Below are 17,279 nucleotides of genomic sequence, written 5' to 3'. Positions count from 1 at the left end.
CCCCCTTAAGTACCCAGCAGCAGAGTGTGAGTGGCTGGGAGAGATCACCTGATGCATCAGGATAGGGCCACTATGTCACATGACCTGAGGCAAGATGGCAGTGCCCAGACACCTGCAGCATGGTGATGGTGATAGCCTTACCCCTGCCAGCAGGACTCTCAGACATCAGACCCCAGCGAGCACCCAGCGCCAGTCTCCAAGTACCAGCTCCCCCGCTGGAAGGGCCATGCCACAACATCCACCCTGGTAAGCACCGCAGGCTCCTGTGAAGAGATACCCTGGTCGTGACACAGATGCTGTAGAAGTACCTACGGAGAGCTAGCCAGCAAGAGGAGGTCGTCGAGATACGGAAGGAGCCGTATACCCTGAACCCGAGGTGGGCTGCCAAGACAGCCATAATTTTGGTAAACACCCTTGGAGCCGTGGAGAGGCCAAAGGGCAGCGCCCAAAACTAGGTTGATGCAGAATAGCAAACCGAAGATAACGCTGGTGGGAAGGCACTATGGGGACATGTAGGTATGCATCCTAAATGTCCAGTGATACCATGTAATCCCCAGGTTCCATAGCCAGAATGACAGATCGCAAAGATTCCATCCTGAACCTGGGCACCCTGAGGAACTTGTTCAGAGATTTTAGGTTGAGGACAGGCCGATGAGACCCATTCAGCTTCTGAACCAGAAACAGAGTAGAGTAGTAACCAGTCCGGCGCTGAGGCTGCGGCACTGGAACAATTACCCGTGCTTTCAGCAAGGACTCTATGGCTTCCTGAATCTGCAAGGCCTTGGTCTCGTCCAGGGGAGGGCTTGTGCAGAAAAACTGGTGGGGAGGCTGTGACAAAAAATAGAGGGCGTACCCCTGAGAGACCAATTCTTGTACCCAAGCATCCTTGGTGGTGTGACACCAGTACTGGCCGAAATGAAACAGTCGGCCTCCCACCCTGGGATCCCCCAGAAGGAGGCCCGTCCAATCAGGCTGAGGGTTTATCCTCAGACTTGGCAGCAGGGCGTCTGGTGCTCCAGGCCTGCTTCTTAGGCTTAGATGTCGACTTGGTCACGGACTGTCTAGGAAACACTGTCCTTTGGGCTTTCCTTGAGAACAAAATGACCGAAAGGAAGAGGTTCTAGCCTTTGCCTAGCGGATGGCAGAAAAGAGGACTTCGATTTTGCCAGAGTGTCCACAATTTTGTCCAGGACAGGGCCAAACAAAAGCTCCCAATTGAAGAGCAAGGCCTCGAGGCCCTTTTTGGAGTCAGCATCCGCCCTCCAGGAGCGTAACCACAAATAGCGGCGAGCAGACACGGCTGCGGCCGAGACCCTGGAAGTCAGTAGACTGGCATCCAAAGCCGCCTCACCAATATAGGGCCCACTAAAGAGCTTTGAGCCTCTGACGCCTCCTCTGGGAAAGTGTCCTCCAGCACATTCGCCCAGCTCTCAATGGCCTTAGCTACCCACAATATAGCCATGGATGTACGGGTCATAGCCCCTGAGAGAGAATAAATCAATTTCAGGCACGTCTCCACCTTCCTATCCGTATAACCCTTCAGTGAAGAAATGGAAGGCATAGGCAGTGACGCACTCTTAATAAGGCGAATACCATGAGAATCTACTCCAGGCGGTGAGTTCCACTTTTTGCTATGACCAGCAGGGAACTGATAACTTGAGGTCAAACGCTACTGTGGTTGACACCTTCTACCAGGCGTCTGCTAGGCCTCCGCCATGTGGTCTGTCAGTTGGTCAGTGAGGGGAAAAACTGCCGAAGCCACCTTTGCTCCTTAAATTCCAGGAATTTGGATTTAGGAGCAGGAACATCCTCTTCTATATCTAGTATGGATTGGACTGCCCTTACCAACGCTGGGACATTAATAGCTGATTTAGGCTCCAACTCCTGGACAGGGGAATCTGAATCAGACCACTCAGGCAATTCCTAATCATCTGATGACACGTCTGTGTCTGATAGTTGTGTAGACTGAGATGACAATACAGGACGCTTAGACGCCTTCTGAGGTCTTTCATTCCGCAACATGGTTTGAAAAGCCGTAGACGAAGCTGCCAAACTCTGCGCTGAACTAGAAAAAACATCCACCCAGGGTGTTGTACAGCTTGCGGAATGACAGACTGTGGAGGTACCGGAGGGGATTGCATATAGAGCGGTGACCCCTGCAATAATTGCGGGACACCCTGAGAGGGAAGGATGGCTGTTTGGGGTAACCCCATACGGGGCAAAACGACAGGCGATCCGCGATGGAGGCCAGTACCTGAGAAAAAACACACCCAAGGGGGATCCTGTCCCATTGTTGAGGGGCCAGGTAACTGGATAGCACCTCACACACAGCCCATCCTGAGATAAATCCTCCTTTCCTACTCCGGACATGTCTGTGTGTATATATATATATGTATGTATGTATATTATATATATTTTTCAGAAAGCGCCAAGTTGGGAACCCACAAGTATGCATTACACTGACCCGAAAATATGGCATGGTATGTGACTGAACACACAAATACTTGAGTTTATATATGTGAGGTCACAGAAACCCGTCAGGGCTGTAGGAAAGGAAAGGGATAGATATAGACTGATAGAATTAGAAAAAGACACAGACAGTCAGCGCTAGCATAAGTCATATACAATGCATATAGATGTACTTACTGCACCTAGGCACTACAATCAACCGCCCAAATTCAGTGTCTGGGAGGGCTATAGCGCTGTATGCACTGACCCCAGGGGAGAGGTATACAGGGGGACCAGTCACACGCTTGCCTGGAGAGATCTGAGATGTGCCAGAGAAGATGGCCGCCGGAGATCTCAGAGGGGGCGTGGCAGTAGGAGAACAGCTCGGCAATGCCAGGCGGAAAGGCACGCTGGTCTGAGGGGAGGAGCCGCTAAACAGGGAAAAGCTGCCTCCCCTGGCCGGCTATTAACTCCCGGGATGCCGTTCCTGCGTCCCGTTGCAAGTCCCTGGTGGCTAGCACCTCTGGTCTGTCCCCAGAGACCGAAGCCAAAAGACTGCTTTAATACGCGGATCACAGCAAGCAGTGATCCGCTCTTACCTGCCCCTGAGAGCCCGGCAGCAGTCCAGGGATGTACGCAGAGTCCGGCTAGCACAGACTCTCAGATCCTACCGAGATCCCCAGATCTGTACTGGCGTTGTGGCGTCGGCGGGGTGACAGAGCAGCAGCGCGGACATCCTATGAACAGTCCGGCGCTGCCCACTCTGGAGTTAGTAGAATAAAAACTAACAACTCATAAAATAAAATTAGCTTTGGGGCTGTTAATCAGCCCCTCTGCGCAAACGGTGACCCGACTCCGGCCGGGCACCAACAAGAACTGAGGTGCCTGTGGTTCAGGGGCGGGGTATAGAGGATGCATCCTGGGAGCTAAAGCTTTTAACTGTGTGGTGCCCATGGGCAATGCGGTTAAATTGTAATAATAAAAAATATTCCGAAAAAAACTGTGTCTAACACAACAAAGGATTAATACGACATGGATGTATTACTGAACCTCGGGCAACATTCCCATGCCATGTGCTCCTTTGTGTGTACATTATATACAATGCTATGTCCCATAGGAGATGGACACAGATTAGATAGTACTTACCTAATGCAATGTGATCATCCTCACAGATCTTCCTGACGTTTATAGCATCCTGCTCACACTCCAAGTACTGGAGGAACGCCCTGACAGGCAGCAGTCCCTGGTGGTCCTCAGCAAAGCGAACCCCTGGCCTTGTGGGCTCCTGTCTGTACTTCCGAATCACAGCCTGCAGCCGTCTCCAGTCCTCCTCCTCCAGCCGTAATAACTGCGCCAGGTCCTGGGGAGCAAACACAACCAATTCCACACATGACCATATTACTGACTTAGGGGGGGTAAAGGAGGACGATGGATACTGTTAACCGATAACAGTTTTAAAAGGATTTAACTCCTTCACTACCGACGGGTTTCTCACTCCTGTGTTGAGCCGAATTATTGGTCAACTTTTGCACTTGTCAAATTGAAACATCGATATTTGTCATTTTTTATGCATTAACCACATAAATTACAGCTTTGTTTCAGAAGACCTTGCATTTCAGAAATTAGTATTAGTCTTTTGTCTCCTTATAAGAGACAGCAAATAAAATGTAACCAAAAAGGCCAAAAAACTTTGCTTTTTTATAAACACAAACTACTTTGTGGGTCCTCCTTTGGCATTAATCCCTCTTCCCAAATAGTCATCATCAGGATTCTACGTGCAGAATCTACAACAAAATCAGCATATGAATATGACAGGACACGTGTAACCCACCCACCTATATACACAGGGTAATACTGTCTGGTGATCACAGGAGATACCCCCATACATACAGGTGCTATTAGGCAGGTGATAGGACACGTGTAACCTACCCACCTATATACACAGGGTAATATTGTCTGGTGATCACAGGAGACACCCCCATACATACAGGTGATAGGACACGTGTAACCTACCCACCTATATACACAGGGTAATATTGTCTGGTGATCACAGGAGACACCCCCATACATACAGGTGCTATTAGGCAGGTGATAGGACACGTGTAACCCACCCACCTATATACACAGGGTAATATTGTCAGGTGATCACAGGAGACACCCCCATACATACAGGTGCTATTAGACAGGTGATAGGACACGTGTAACCTACCCACCTATATACACAGGGTAATATTGTCTGGTGATCACAGGAGACACCCCCATACATACAGGTGATAGGACACGTGTAACCCACCCACCTATATACACAGGGTAATATTGTCAGGTGATCACAGGAGACACCCCCATACATACAGGTGCTATTAGGCAGGTGATAGGACACGTGTAACCTACCCACCTATATACACAGGGTAATACTGTCTGGTGATCACAGGAGACACCCCGTACATACAGGTGATAGGACATGTGTAACCTACCCACCTATATACACAGGGTAATATTGTCTGGTGATCACAGGAGACACCCCCATACATACAGGTGCTATTAGGCAGGTGATAGGACACGTGTAACCTACCCACCTATATACACAGGGTAATATTGTCTGGTGATCACAGGAGACACCCCCATACATACAGGTGCTATTAGACAGGTGATAGGACACGTGTAACCTACCCACCTATATACACAGGGTAATATTGTCTGGTGATCACAGGAGACACCCCCATACATACAGGTGCTATTAGGCAGGTGACAGGACACGTGTAACCTACCCACCTATATACACAGGGTAATACTGTCTGGTGATCACAGGAGACACCACCATACATACAGGTGCTATTAGGCAGGTGATAGGACATGTGTAACCTACCCACCTATATACACAGGGTAATACTGTCTGGTGATCACAGGAGACACCCCCATACATACAGGTGCTATTAGACAGGTGATAGGACACGTGTAACCTACCCCCCTATATACACAGGGTAATATTGTCTGGTGATCACAGGAGACACCCCCATACATACAGGTGCTATTAGGCAGGTGATAGGACACGTGTAACCTACCCACCTATATACACAGGGTAATACTGTCTGGTGATCACAGGAGACACCCCGTACATACAGGTGATAGGACACGTGTAGCCTACCCACCTATATACACAGGGTAATATTGTCTGGTGATCACAGGAGACACCCCCATACATACAGGTGCTATTAGGCAGGTGATAGGACACGTGTAGCCCACCCACCTATATACACAGGGTAATATTGTCTGGTGATCACAGGAGACACCCCCATACATACAGGTGCTATTAGGCAGGTGATGGGACACGTGTAACCTACCCACCTATATACACAGGGTAATATTGTCTGGTGATCACAGGAGACACCCCCATACATACAGGTGCTATTAGGCAGGTGATAGGACACGTGTAACCTACCCACCTATATACACAGGGTAATATTGTCTGGTGATCACAGGAGACACCCCCATACATACAGGTGCTATTAGACAGGTGATAGGACACGTGTAACCTACCCACCTATATACACAGGGTAATATTGTCTGGTGATCACAGGAGACACCCCCATACATAACAAGAGATATGGTAAGAACTTACCTTTGTTATCTCTGTTTCTACGAAGTCCATAGGGTCCACAGGGTTGACCTTGGGGTATAGCTGGATCTGGATCCACGGGCACCACGCAGTTAAAGCTTTGCTGCTCCCAGGATGCACTTGGGTCCGTCCTCCTCTATACCCCGCCCCGGCCACAGGCACCTCAGTTGGTAAGCAGCTAAGGCCGGAGGAGGAGACTAAACAGAGAGAAGGAAGACTGGAACACACAAGAAACCATACTCACAGAAATGGGAGACGGAAAACCGGTGACCAGCCACACAGCCCATTTGAAGCCAGGTGCGTCAGGGCGGGCGCCCTGTGGACCCTATGGACTTCGTAGAAACAGAGATAACAAAGGTAAGTTCTTACCATATCTCTTGTTTTCTACTTCAGGGTCCATAGGGGGTCCACAGGGTTGACCTTGGGGATGTCCCAAAGCAGTTCAACTAAGGGCGGGGACGCTCCTGTGCTGAAAGGAGTACCCGGCGCCCAAAGGATGCATCCTGAGAGGCGAAGGTGTCAAACGCATAAAACCTCAAAAACGTCTGAATTGAAGACCAAGTAGCCGCCTTACACAGCTGAACAGCGGAGGCGCCACGTCTAGCAGCCCAAGAGGGACCCACAGAACGAGTGGAATGAGCCTTAACAGAGGCTGGCACAGGTAAACCCTCCTGCGCATAAGCCTCACAAATAACTGAACGAAGCCAACGGGCTAACGTTTGCTTGTTGGCAGGCCAACCCCTCTTGTGAAAACCGAAGAGGACAAACAAAGAATCCGACTTCCTAACCGAAGCAGTCCGGTCCACATAGATTCTAAATGCCCGGACCACATCCAAGGAAGCCTCACCAGCAGAAAGATCAGGTGACTGAAAAGCTGGCACAACAAGTTCCTGATTAATGTGGAACTTTGAAACCACTTTGGGCAAAAACTCAGGACGCGTGCGGAGCACTGCCCTGTCCTGGTGAAAAATCAGAAAAGGAGGGCGACAGGAAAGCGCCCCCAATTCTGAAACCCTCCTGGCCGAAGCAATTGCCAGGAGAAAAATGGTCTTAAACGTCAGCCACTTGAGCTCCACCGACTCAAGCGGCTCAAAAGGAGGACCCTGCAAGACCCTCAGTACCACCGTCAAGTCCCACGGAGCCACCGGAGGCTGGATCCTGAGAACACCTTGGAAAAAGGTGTAAACATCTGGCAGTGTAGCAATCCGTCGCTGAAACCACACGGACAAAGCAGACACATGAACCTTCAGAGAGGCCAGGCGTAAGCCGAGGTCCAAACCCGATTGAAGAAATTCCAAGATTCTGGAAACCCGGAACACCTGCGGATCATAGTTTCTGGATTCACACCACTGAAAATAAGTGCGCCACACCCTGTGGTAAATCCGCGCGGAGGCAGGCTTGCGTGCCCTAAGCATGGTACCAATCACTGAACTGGAGAAACCCCTAGACCTCAAAACGGCTGTCTCAAGAGCCACGCCGTCAAAGACAACCGACCCAGATCCGGGTAAAGGCAGGGCCCCTGAGACAACAGGTCCCGACGCTGAGGAAGAAGGTACGGAGCGTCGATGGAGAGGCACCTCAGATCGGAGTACCAAGGACGTCTGGGCCACGCCGGAGCCACCAGCACGAGCGTGCCGCCGTCCTGCTTGAATTTCCGCAGAACCCGAGGAAGTAAGGATATCGGAGGAAACAGATACGCCAGGTGAAACGTCCATTTCACCGACAGAGCGTCTACCAGACAGGCGCCTGCGTCTCTTGTCCTTGACCCGTAAACGGGCAACTTGTGATTGTGACGGGAGGCCATCTAGTCCAGCTCCGGCAGCCCCCACCTGTCCACGAGTAGCTGAAACACCTCTGGGTGAAGCGACCATTCCCCGGGATGCACATCGTGACGGCTGAGGAAGTCCGCCTCCCAATTGAGGACTCCGGGAATGAAGACTGCCGAGATCGCTGGAACGTGACACTCCGCCCAAGCAAGAATGCGAGACACCTCCGACATTGCTGCCCGACTGCGAGTTCCCCCTTGGTGGTTGATGTACGCCACCGTGGTGGCGTTGTCGGACTGCACCTGAACCGCCCTTCCGTGAAGAGCGGGGCCGGACGACTGCAGGGCCCTGTACACAGCCCGCAGTTCCAGGATGTTGATGGGGAGAAGTGCTTCTTCCGCAGACCAACGACCCTGAAGCGATAATGAGCCGGTCACTGCCCCCCAACCCCGAAGACTGGCATCCGTCGTGAGCAGGACCCAGTCCGGGATCCAAAAGGGGCGCCCCTCGACCAGATGCACCGTCTGAAGCCACCAAGCCAAAGACTGCCGAACCTCCGCGGACAACACCAGCATCTGAGAGCGGATCCGGTGAGGTAACCCGTTCCATTCCGATAGAATCAGCCCCTGCAGGGGCCGGGAATGGAACTGGGCAAATTCCACCATGTCGAATGTCGACACCATGGACCCCAGAACTCTCATAGCTGAATGGACCGACAGGCGGCAACTGCTCAGGCAACTGTGTATCCGCAGCTGCAGGGAGGAGACCTTCTCTGGAGTCAGGAAAATCCGCTGCTGACGAGAATCCAGCAGGGCTCCCAAATGAACCATCCGCTGTGATGGAATCAGGGAGGACTTCTTCCAGTTTATCAACCACCCGTGTGCTTGAAGACAAGCAATGGTCAGGTGGAGATGTCGAAGAAGCACCTCCGGGGAGCTCGCCAGCAGCAGAAGATCGTCCAGGTACGGCAACAGACGTAGACCCTGACCCCGAAGGTGGGCAGCCATAACCGCCATCACCTTGGTGAACACCCTCGGAGCCGTGGAAAGGCCAAAAGGCAACGCCCGAAATTGGTAGTGATGGTTCAGGATAGCAAACCTCAGATACCGCTGATGTGCCGGTGCTATGGGCACATGGAGATAGGCGTCCTGGATATCGAGGGAGACCATATAATCCCCGGGTTCCATCGCCAGAATGATGGAACGTAACGTTTCCATCCTGAACCTGGGAACTCTGAGGTATCTGGTCAGAGACTTCAAATTCAGGATAGGGCGATGAGAACCATTGGGTTTCTGTACCAGAAACAGAGTAGAATAGTACCCCGTCCCGCGCTGAGACTGCGGAACGGGAACAATGACCCCTGCTTGTAGCAAGGATTCTATAGCTACCTGAATCTGACCCGCTTTGGTCTTGTCCAGAGAAGGACTCGTACAGAAAAACTGGTGGGGCGGCCTGAACCGAAAAGACAGGGCGTACCCCTGAGAGACTACTTCTCGAACCCAGGCATCCGTGGTGGTATTGTGCTAACACTGGGCGAATTGGAGAAGTCGGCCTCCCACTCTGGGGTCCCCCAGAGAGAGGCCCGTCCCATCAGGCAGCAGGCTTATCCTCCTGCTTGGAAGAAGGGCGCCGAGCACTCCATGCCTGCTTCTTGGGCTTGGGTGCGGCCTTGGTCGCCGAATGTCTCGGGAAGGACTGGCCCTTGGCCTTACCCTGAACCCGAAAGGACCGAAAGGCAGAGCTCCTCACTTTAGCCGGCGCAGAGGCCGAAGGGAGAAAAGCCGACTTGGACTTAGCCAAAGTATCCACTATTCTGTCCAAATCCGGACCAAATAGTAAATCACCATTAAAAGGCAAGGCCTCCAGACCCTTTTTTGAATCTGCATCAGCCCTCCAGGACCTCAGCCACAGGGAGCGCCGAGCAGATACCGCTGCAGCCGACACCCGAGAAGTGAGCAGGCTGGCATCCAAAGACGCTTCCCCAATATAGGAAGCTGCATCCCGCATCTGTCCCACTAACGCTCTCTGGATATCCGGAGCCTCATCAGGAAAGGTATCCTCCAAGGCATTGGCCCATGCCTCAATGGCTTTAGCCACCCAGGAGATAGCCATGGACGGGCGAGCCACCGCCCCGGAAAGAGAATAAATGGACTTTAAACAAGTCTCCACCTTCCTGTCCGTGGGATCCTTCAAAGAGGAGATAGACGGCAATGGCAACGTCGCGCTTTTGATCAAGCGGGTAACGTGGGAATCCACCGCCGGCGGAGTTTCCCATTTCCTGCAATGAGCTTCAGGAAAAGGATAGTTCGCCGCCAACCTCTTCTGTGGATGGAACCTCTTACTAGGTAATTGCCAGGCCGCCGCCATATGATCCGATAATTGATCAGACAGGGGGAACACAGTTGAGGTCACCTTGGCCTTTTTAAAGGTAGGAAACTTCGACCTAGGAGCCGGCGCATCATCCTCAACATGTAGGATAGCCCGCACCGCCCTAACTAAGGCTGGAACATTAATGGAGGACTTAGCTTCCACCTCCTGCCCCATGACATCAGAGTCAGAGTCCTCATGGATTTCTCCATCATCTGAGGACACTTCCGAGTCCGACAACTGCGCAGCTAGTGAACTCACAACCGGACGTTTAGACACCCTTGGTGGCACATCACCTTGCAACATGGACTGAAACGCCGAGGATGAAGCCGCCAGACTCTATACGGAGCTGGATAGAACATCCACCCAAGGCGGAGGAGCCGTCGGAGCAAAACTCTGCAAAGGCACTACAGACTGACACGTCCCTGGGGAAGACTGCACATACACAGGCAGTCCCGAGTAAGGACCCACAGTCTGGGCCCCGGGGGAAGACCGCAACATTTGTGGAACCCTCGGGGAATGGGGGATGGTGGGCTGCGGTAACGCCCTAGAAGGGACCGCTGATGGGACCGATAACCGGTCCGCAATAGACGCCAGCACCTGTGAAAACATCGCCCAAGGAGGGTCCTGTGATACAGGGGGGTTGGAGGGGCCCGGTACCAGCTGGCACCGCCCGCACAGACCATCCTGAGATAAGTCCTCCCCATCAACTCCAGCAGCACAGCGTCTGCAGGAAAATAGCACAGGAGCCACAGAGCGCTCAGTCTCCTCATCAGACATGATACCATAAATCACAAGAAACAGGTATCACCAGAGGAATTACGGTTTTAACACCCGCGCACTCACCAGTATGCGACACAACAGCCCAGATATGGTACTGTGTAGCACACAACAGTATGTGACTGACCCCACAAATACGTGTTTTATATAAGTGAGGGTCTCAGAAAAACGCCCTTCCCCCACACACCTGCCGGGCCGTAGGAGAAGGAAAAGGATAGGTATAAGCTGACAGTAAAGGAGAATAAGTCACAGACAGGCAGCACTAGCAATAGTCACATACAATGCAGAAAAGTTATACTCACTGCACCTTCCGCTACAATCAACCGCCCAGATTCAGTGTCTGGGAGGGCTATAGCGCTGTGTACACTGTCCTTTAGCAGGGGAGAGGTACACAGGGGGACCGGTCCACTTGATACCGCCTGGGAGTCTGCGATGTGCCAGTAAAGATGGCCGCCGGAGACCTCAGAGGAGGAGTGGCCGAGAGATAAGAGCAGCTCAGCGACGCCAGACTCCTAGTTGAAAGGCGCGCTGAGCTGAGGGGAGGAGCCGCTAGACAGGGAAGGCTGCCTCCCCTGGCTAGCAATTAACCCCCGGGTTGCCGGTCCCGCTACCAGCCTGATACCCTGGTGGTCTAGCGGACACGCGGGGTATTCCTCAATTGAGGGGGAGCCCGCCGCCGCCGCTAGCGCCTCCGGTCTGTCCCCAGAGACTGGAGGCTCCTGACTGCATTGAAGTATCCGCGGGCCGCCGCACGCGGCGACCCGCGGCTTACCTGATCCCCGTCCGTCCGGCAGCAGTCAAGGGAGTCCCCAGAGCCCGGCTAGTACAGGCTCTGGGGTCCCGCCGCGATCCCCAGAGCTGTACTGGCGTCGCGGCGCCAGCGGGGAGAAGGAGTGGCAGCGTGGACGTCCTAAAGGACAGTCTGATGCTGCCGCTCTAACAGTGTAAAAAAAGAAGAAAAAAAACAAGAGATATGTTTATCTCTGTTTCTACGAAGTCCATAGGGTCCACAGGGTTGACCTTGGGGTATAGGTTGGGAACCAAATCCGGGCACCACGCAGTTAAAGCTTTTAGCTCCCAGGATGCACTGGGTCCACTCTCCCTATAACCCCGCCCCCAAGCCAGAGGCACCTCAGTTTGTAAGTAGCCAAAGGCCGGAGGAGGAGAGAAAAAGAGAGAGAAAACTGGAACACTCAATAACCATACTCACCGAAATGGGAGACGGAAAACCGGTGACCAGCCACACAGCCCATATGAAGCCAGGTGCGTCAGGGTGGGCGCCCTGTGGACCCTATGGACTTCGTAGAAACAGAGATAACAAAGGTAAGTTCTTACCATATCTCTTGTTTTCTACTTCAGGGTCCATAGGGGGTCCACAGGGTTGACCTTGGGGATGTCCCAAAGCAGTTCAACCAAGGGTGGGGACGCTCCTGTGCTGAGAGGAGAATCCGTCGCCAAAAAGGAAGCATCCTGAGAGGCAAAGGAAACCAATGCCTAGAACCTTAAAAAGGTGTGGACAGAAGACCACGTGGCCACCTAGTAAGGCAAAACAGCCGAGGCGCCACAGCGAGCCGCACACGAGGGTCACATGGCCCGAGAAAAAACAAGCATCAACAACAGGAAGGCCTACCCATGGGTAGGCCCCTGAGGAAGACCTACGAGGCCATCCAGCCAACATTTGGTTATAGGCCGGCCATCCTTTCCTGTGAAAACCAGAAATCTCAGACCACCAATAAGGAGTCCGATTTCCGTAAGGAACCTGAACGGATCACATAAATCCAAAGAGGCCAGACCACAGTCAATGAGGCCACACCAGCCGAGAGGACTGGGGACAGAATGGCCGTACCATAAGTTCCAGAATAATATGGAACCTGAAAACCACTAAGAAGAAACACAGGGCGAGAGCAACTCCCACCCTGACATGATGCCCTCCAGAAGAGGGAGCCACATGAGAACGCTCCCAATTCAGACACTCTCCTGGTTGATATAAACACCCTGAGAGAAAGAGAGAGCCTAAGCAATAGACCATGTAATGGCTATCACAACCAGCGGTTCCATTGACTGTCCCCGGAGGTAACGAAGAACCACTACTTACTCCCAAGGAGTCCCTAGGGAGGACAAATGGAGGCATAATCAAGAAAACACTCCAAAGGATGAACTGGATACCAGAGTGGAGCAATTCCATATCTTAACCATACTGACAGTGTAGAGATCCGCACTGTCAGGAAGACCAGGCCAAGTGTGAAACCCAAGCCAGCCGGAAGGAATGCCAGAATATCTGGAAATCCTGGACACCGGAGGATTGTATCGACAGGTACAATACCATAAGATTTATGGCTGCCACAGTTTGTGGTAGGTCCCAGCAAAAGCTGATCCATGTGCTCTAATCATTCCAACGATGACAAAGCCAGGGAAGCCGTAAGACCACTGTAAGGACACAGTCAAAGACAAACGACCCAGGTCCAAGGCAAAACCAAGGACCCTGAGACAACAGGTCCGGGCAGTGAAGCATCAGGGATGGAGTATCGATGTAGAGACTCCGAAGATCCAAGTACCCCTGACATCTGGGGCAATCAGGAGCCACCAGCAGGAAAGCATCTCCGTCTCGATTGAAAACACTTCCAAAGACCTCGAGGAAGAAGGGAGACCGGAGAACACAGGTACACAAAGTGGAAGGACCACTTCACCGACAAAGAGTCGCTGAAGGTTGCTTCAGAATCCCCAGAGCTGGACTGTAACACCATAGTGTGATAAAGTCAGAAGGCCATGAGGGTCACCTCAGGGGGGCCCCCCCTGCTCACCAGGAGATGAAACCTCTCTTGGGGAAGAGACTAGTCCCCGGGATGCACGTCGTGACGGCTGAGGACTCCCGCTTCCCAATGGAGAGCTCCTGAAATGAACGCTGCCGAGATGGTCGGGAGGAGACCCTCGGACTATGTCCGAATATGTGACATACCTGTCATTGCCACCCAACGAACAGTGTTGCTAAAAAGGAAGCCACTGTCCTGACCCTGTCGGACTGAACCTTTTCAGGTTCACCGGGAAACAAGAGTTATGCCAGAGTAAGTTAATTGACAGGGTGGAATCGACAGACGTCCAACTGCACTGAAAAGGATTCGGTCCAGACACTGTCCCTAGCAAAGAAAACCCTGGACGAGATGGCCATAGCCACCCGGACAGGGACCGACTTGCCTCCGGAGAGAGCATCATCGTTTGAACAGTTATCCGACAGAAAAAACTCATTCCATCTGGAGATGAGCCAATTATGGAAAGGCCTGGAATGGAACTGAGCCCATTCCACCATGCATCCCAGAGTGTAAAGACATCTGTCGACTGCGCAGACAACCATGTACTCCTAATGGAAGAGAGGAGATTCCGTCTTACGCCAGAAGAATTCTCAGATTCTGAGAATCCAGCAGGGATCCTAGATGAAGAATACCCAGAGAGGGATGCAGGGAGGACTTTTTCCCCGTTGATTAAACGTCTGCACCCTGAAGAAGCCACAGTCATCCTGACCTGGCCGTAAAGTACCCCGGTGATCCCGCTAAGAGCAGGAGGCCGTCCAAGTACAGGAGCATTGGGATATACTGAACAGAAGAACTGTCAGAAAATCCAAAACGCTGGTAAACCCCTGTGGGGCTGAGGACAGTCCCAACAGGCAGAGCCCGAAAAATTGTAAGTGTTGCTGTGATACAGCAAACCTCAGCCCATGCTGAGGAAAGGTCTCTGTAAGTACCCGTAGGCACGCATCCTGTATATCCAGTGATACCATAAAGTCCCCAGGTTCCAAACATCGTATGATGGAGCATAGGGATTTCCTCCTGAGCCCAGGTAGCTTTAGGAACTGGTTCAGGGAATTGAGACAGAGAATAGGCCAAAGAGGACCATTCAGCCACCGCACCAGAAAGAAAACAGAACAACCAGTCCCTCACTGAGATAGTGGGGATGGCCTAATTAGCTCCGCTTACCGCAACAACTGCATAGCTTTCTGGATCTGTAAGGCCCTTGTAAAGAGGGCGTACCCTCCTACCCACGTAGCCGCGGCAACTTGACACTAATACCGGGCGAACTGAGAAAATCGGTATCTCCCAGTTGTAGGCCTGTCCCGTCAGGCTGAAGAGATATCCGTAGGTTCAGAAGCAGGATCGGCTGGCAGTCCAGGCCTGCTCGGTACTGGATATGTCGGCCCTTGTAGATGCCGACAGTCTACGAAGAAAGAGACCTTTAGGCTGACCCAGAGGACAAAAAAGACTTAACAGACTTAGTCTGAGGCCTTGTAGTGGGCATAGCTGAAAGCGGTAAACTTGTCGTTAGTAATACTGCCAATGTTACTACAATCTTGTCAAGGTCAGGACCAAACAATATCAACCCTAAAGATGGTATCTGCACCTCTGCATTCCCAGAGCGCAGCCATAGGGTATTACGGAGGATACAGTCGCAGCCGGAACTCTGAAAGTTAGGAGACTGGTATCCAATATAGGCATTTCCACCTATGACAACAGCATATATTACGTGAGCGACCAAATACATTTGAACCCCCGACGTGTTGGAGGGGAAAAAACGTTACAAATGCATCAACCCAATATGCAATAGTATTAACCAACCATGCTATAGCCATGGTAGGATGGGTAACAACTCCTGAAAGCAAGTATACTGATTTCAGGCAGAGTTACCACCTACGGATCCGAAGAATCCGACCACGCAGGAATGGGAGGCGTAGTAACGTCTGTAATCAGACGAGTAACACGCCCATCCACCCCAGGAGGGGCTCGTGATGACCCTCAGTGAATTTGGGACAGGAGGCCAAACACTGTTGTAACACCTCCTATCTGGCAACAGCCAGAGTCCCGCTATGCGATCCACCCGCTAGTCAGCAACAGGGAACCCGAAGGCATGCAATACTGAGGGTGTATGATACAGGTGCAGGTCAACATTCACTCTAACCAGAATGGACCTGCTACCAGCCCTAAAGCAGGGATAATAATACCTGAAATAGGCTTCCCCCCGTGTAAGAGGGAAAGAGCCCCAAACAGTACCCAGTTCACGGCAGAGCCAACTGGGAAGTAACCACAGGGCGTCAACCACGCCAATTAGCGTTTCGTAGAAAACGACATCCACCCAGGGTGGCTGTTGTGGTAATCCCTGCAAGGGGAATGACAGACTATTGTGGCACCAGGGGGAATTCATATACTGCGAAAAACCCCTGCAGGGAGCGGTAGTCTGTGTCACAGGGGAAGAGTGCAAGAAGCTGCGAGATACCCTGAGATGAAAAGGGCAGTATGGTGAAGTAACCCCAAGTGAGGTACAACAATGGGGCCCGCCCGGCGATCCGCAATTGAGAGGATCCCGAGAAAACAAACCGCCCAAGGGGGTCGTGAAAGAGGCCAGCACCAGATGACGCCACATACAGAACCCTTTATGAGTCAAATCCTCCGCACTAACACCTGCAGCACATGACTTGCAGGATAGTAAAAATGGGTGCAGTATAACGCTCTATCTCCTGGTCAGACATATCTGACCAATCTTGGCGGAAATATTAAGCAGCACTATACTGGTCCTGACTGATGCCAAAAATTAGCTGCAGGGACCCATTTTCAGCGTATGCAACACACAGTTCCATCTAAAATATGGCAACGTGCAGCACGCAACAGTATGTGACAAACCACACAAATATTAACAAGTATATAAATGTGAGGTCTCAGAACCACCCTAAGTACAGCTGTATTAGGGCAGATAAAGAAAAGGGATAGATATACACTGACAGGTGAGAGAATAAAGTACAGACAGTCAGCACTAGCATAAGTCACATACAATGCAGATATATACATATATACATAAACATGTCATATAATATACTGCACTATTACACTGCATTCAACTGCCCAGATTCAGTGTCTGGGAAGGCTACAGCGCTGTGTACACTGACCTGATGGTGAGGTACGCAGGGGGACTGGACTCACTGCCATCTCCGGAGATCTCTGCTGCACCACAGAGAAAATGGCCGCTGGAGACCTCAGAGGAAGCGTGGCCCGCGGAGGAAGCAGCTCAGCGACGCCAGACTATGGATACTGAAAGGCGCGCTGAGCTGAGGGGAGGAGCCGCTGTAACAGGGAAGGCTGCCTCCCCTGGCCGGCTATTAACCCCCGGGACGCCGGCTCCCTGCACCGATCGTTAAGTCCCTGGTGGTCTAGTGGACACACGGGGTATGGGGGGCCCGCCGCCACTGCCGGCGCCTCCGGTCTGTCCCCTGAGACCGGAGGCACAGGACTGCATTTGAAATGCGCGGATCACCGCAAGCGGTG

The 17,279-nt window shown here is 52.1% G+C and overlaps 1 protein-coding gene across 1 annotated transcript in view; it reads right to left on the bottom strand.

Moving 5' to 3' along the window:
* The window catches only part of RAB3GAP2 (RAB3 GTPase activating non-catalytic protein subunit 2), a gene marked incomplete at its 5' end in the record, with an annotated part of 258,046 nt that overhangs the window by 178,146 nt on the left and 62,621 nt on the right, over positions 1-17,279 (bottom strand). The window contains one exon of the mRNA XM_088465026.1: positions 3,595-3,808. Coding sequence (XP_088321152.1) covers positions 3,595-3,808 — 214 coding nt within the window. The remainder of the gene's footprint in view (positions 1-3,594; positions 3,809-17,279) is intronic.

This window comes from Taudactylus pleione, unplaced genomic scaffold, assembly GCF_031769625.1.
Source record: "Taudactylus pleione unplaced genomic scaffold, aTauple2 ptg001804l, whole genome shotgun sequence".
Lineage (NCBI taxonomy): Eukaryota > Metazoa > Chordata > Amphibia > Anura > Myobatrachidae > Taudactylus > Taudactylus pleione.
Note: the sequence above shows the minus strand (reverse complement) of the source record. Positions and strands in the feature narration are given on the sequence as shown.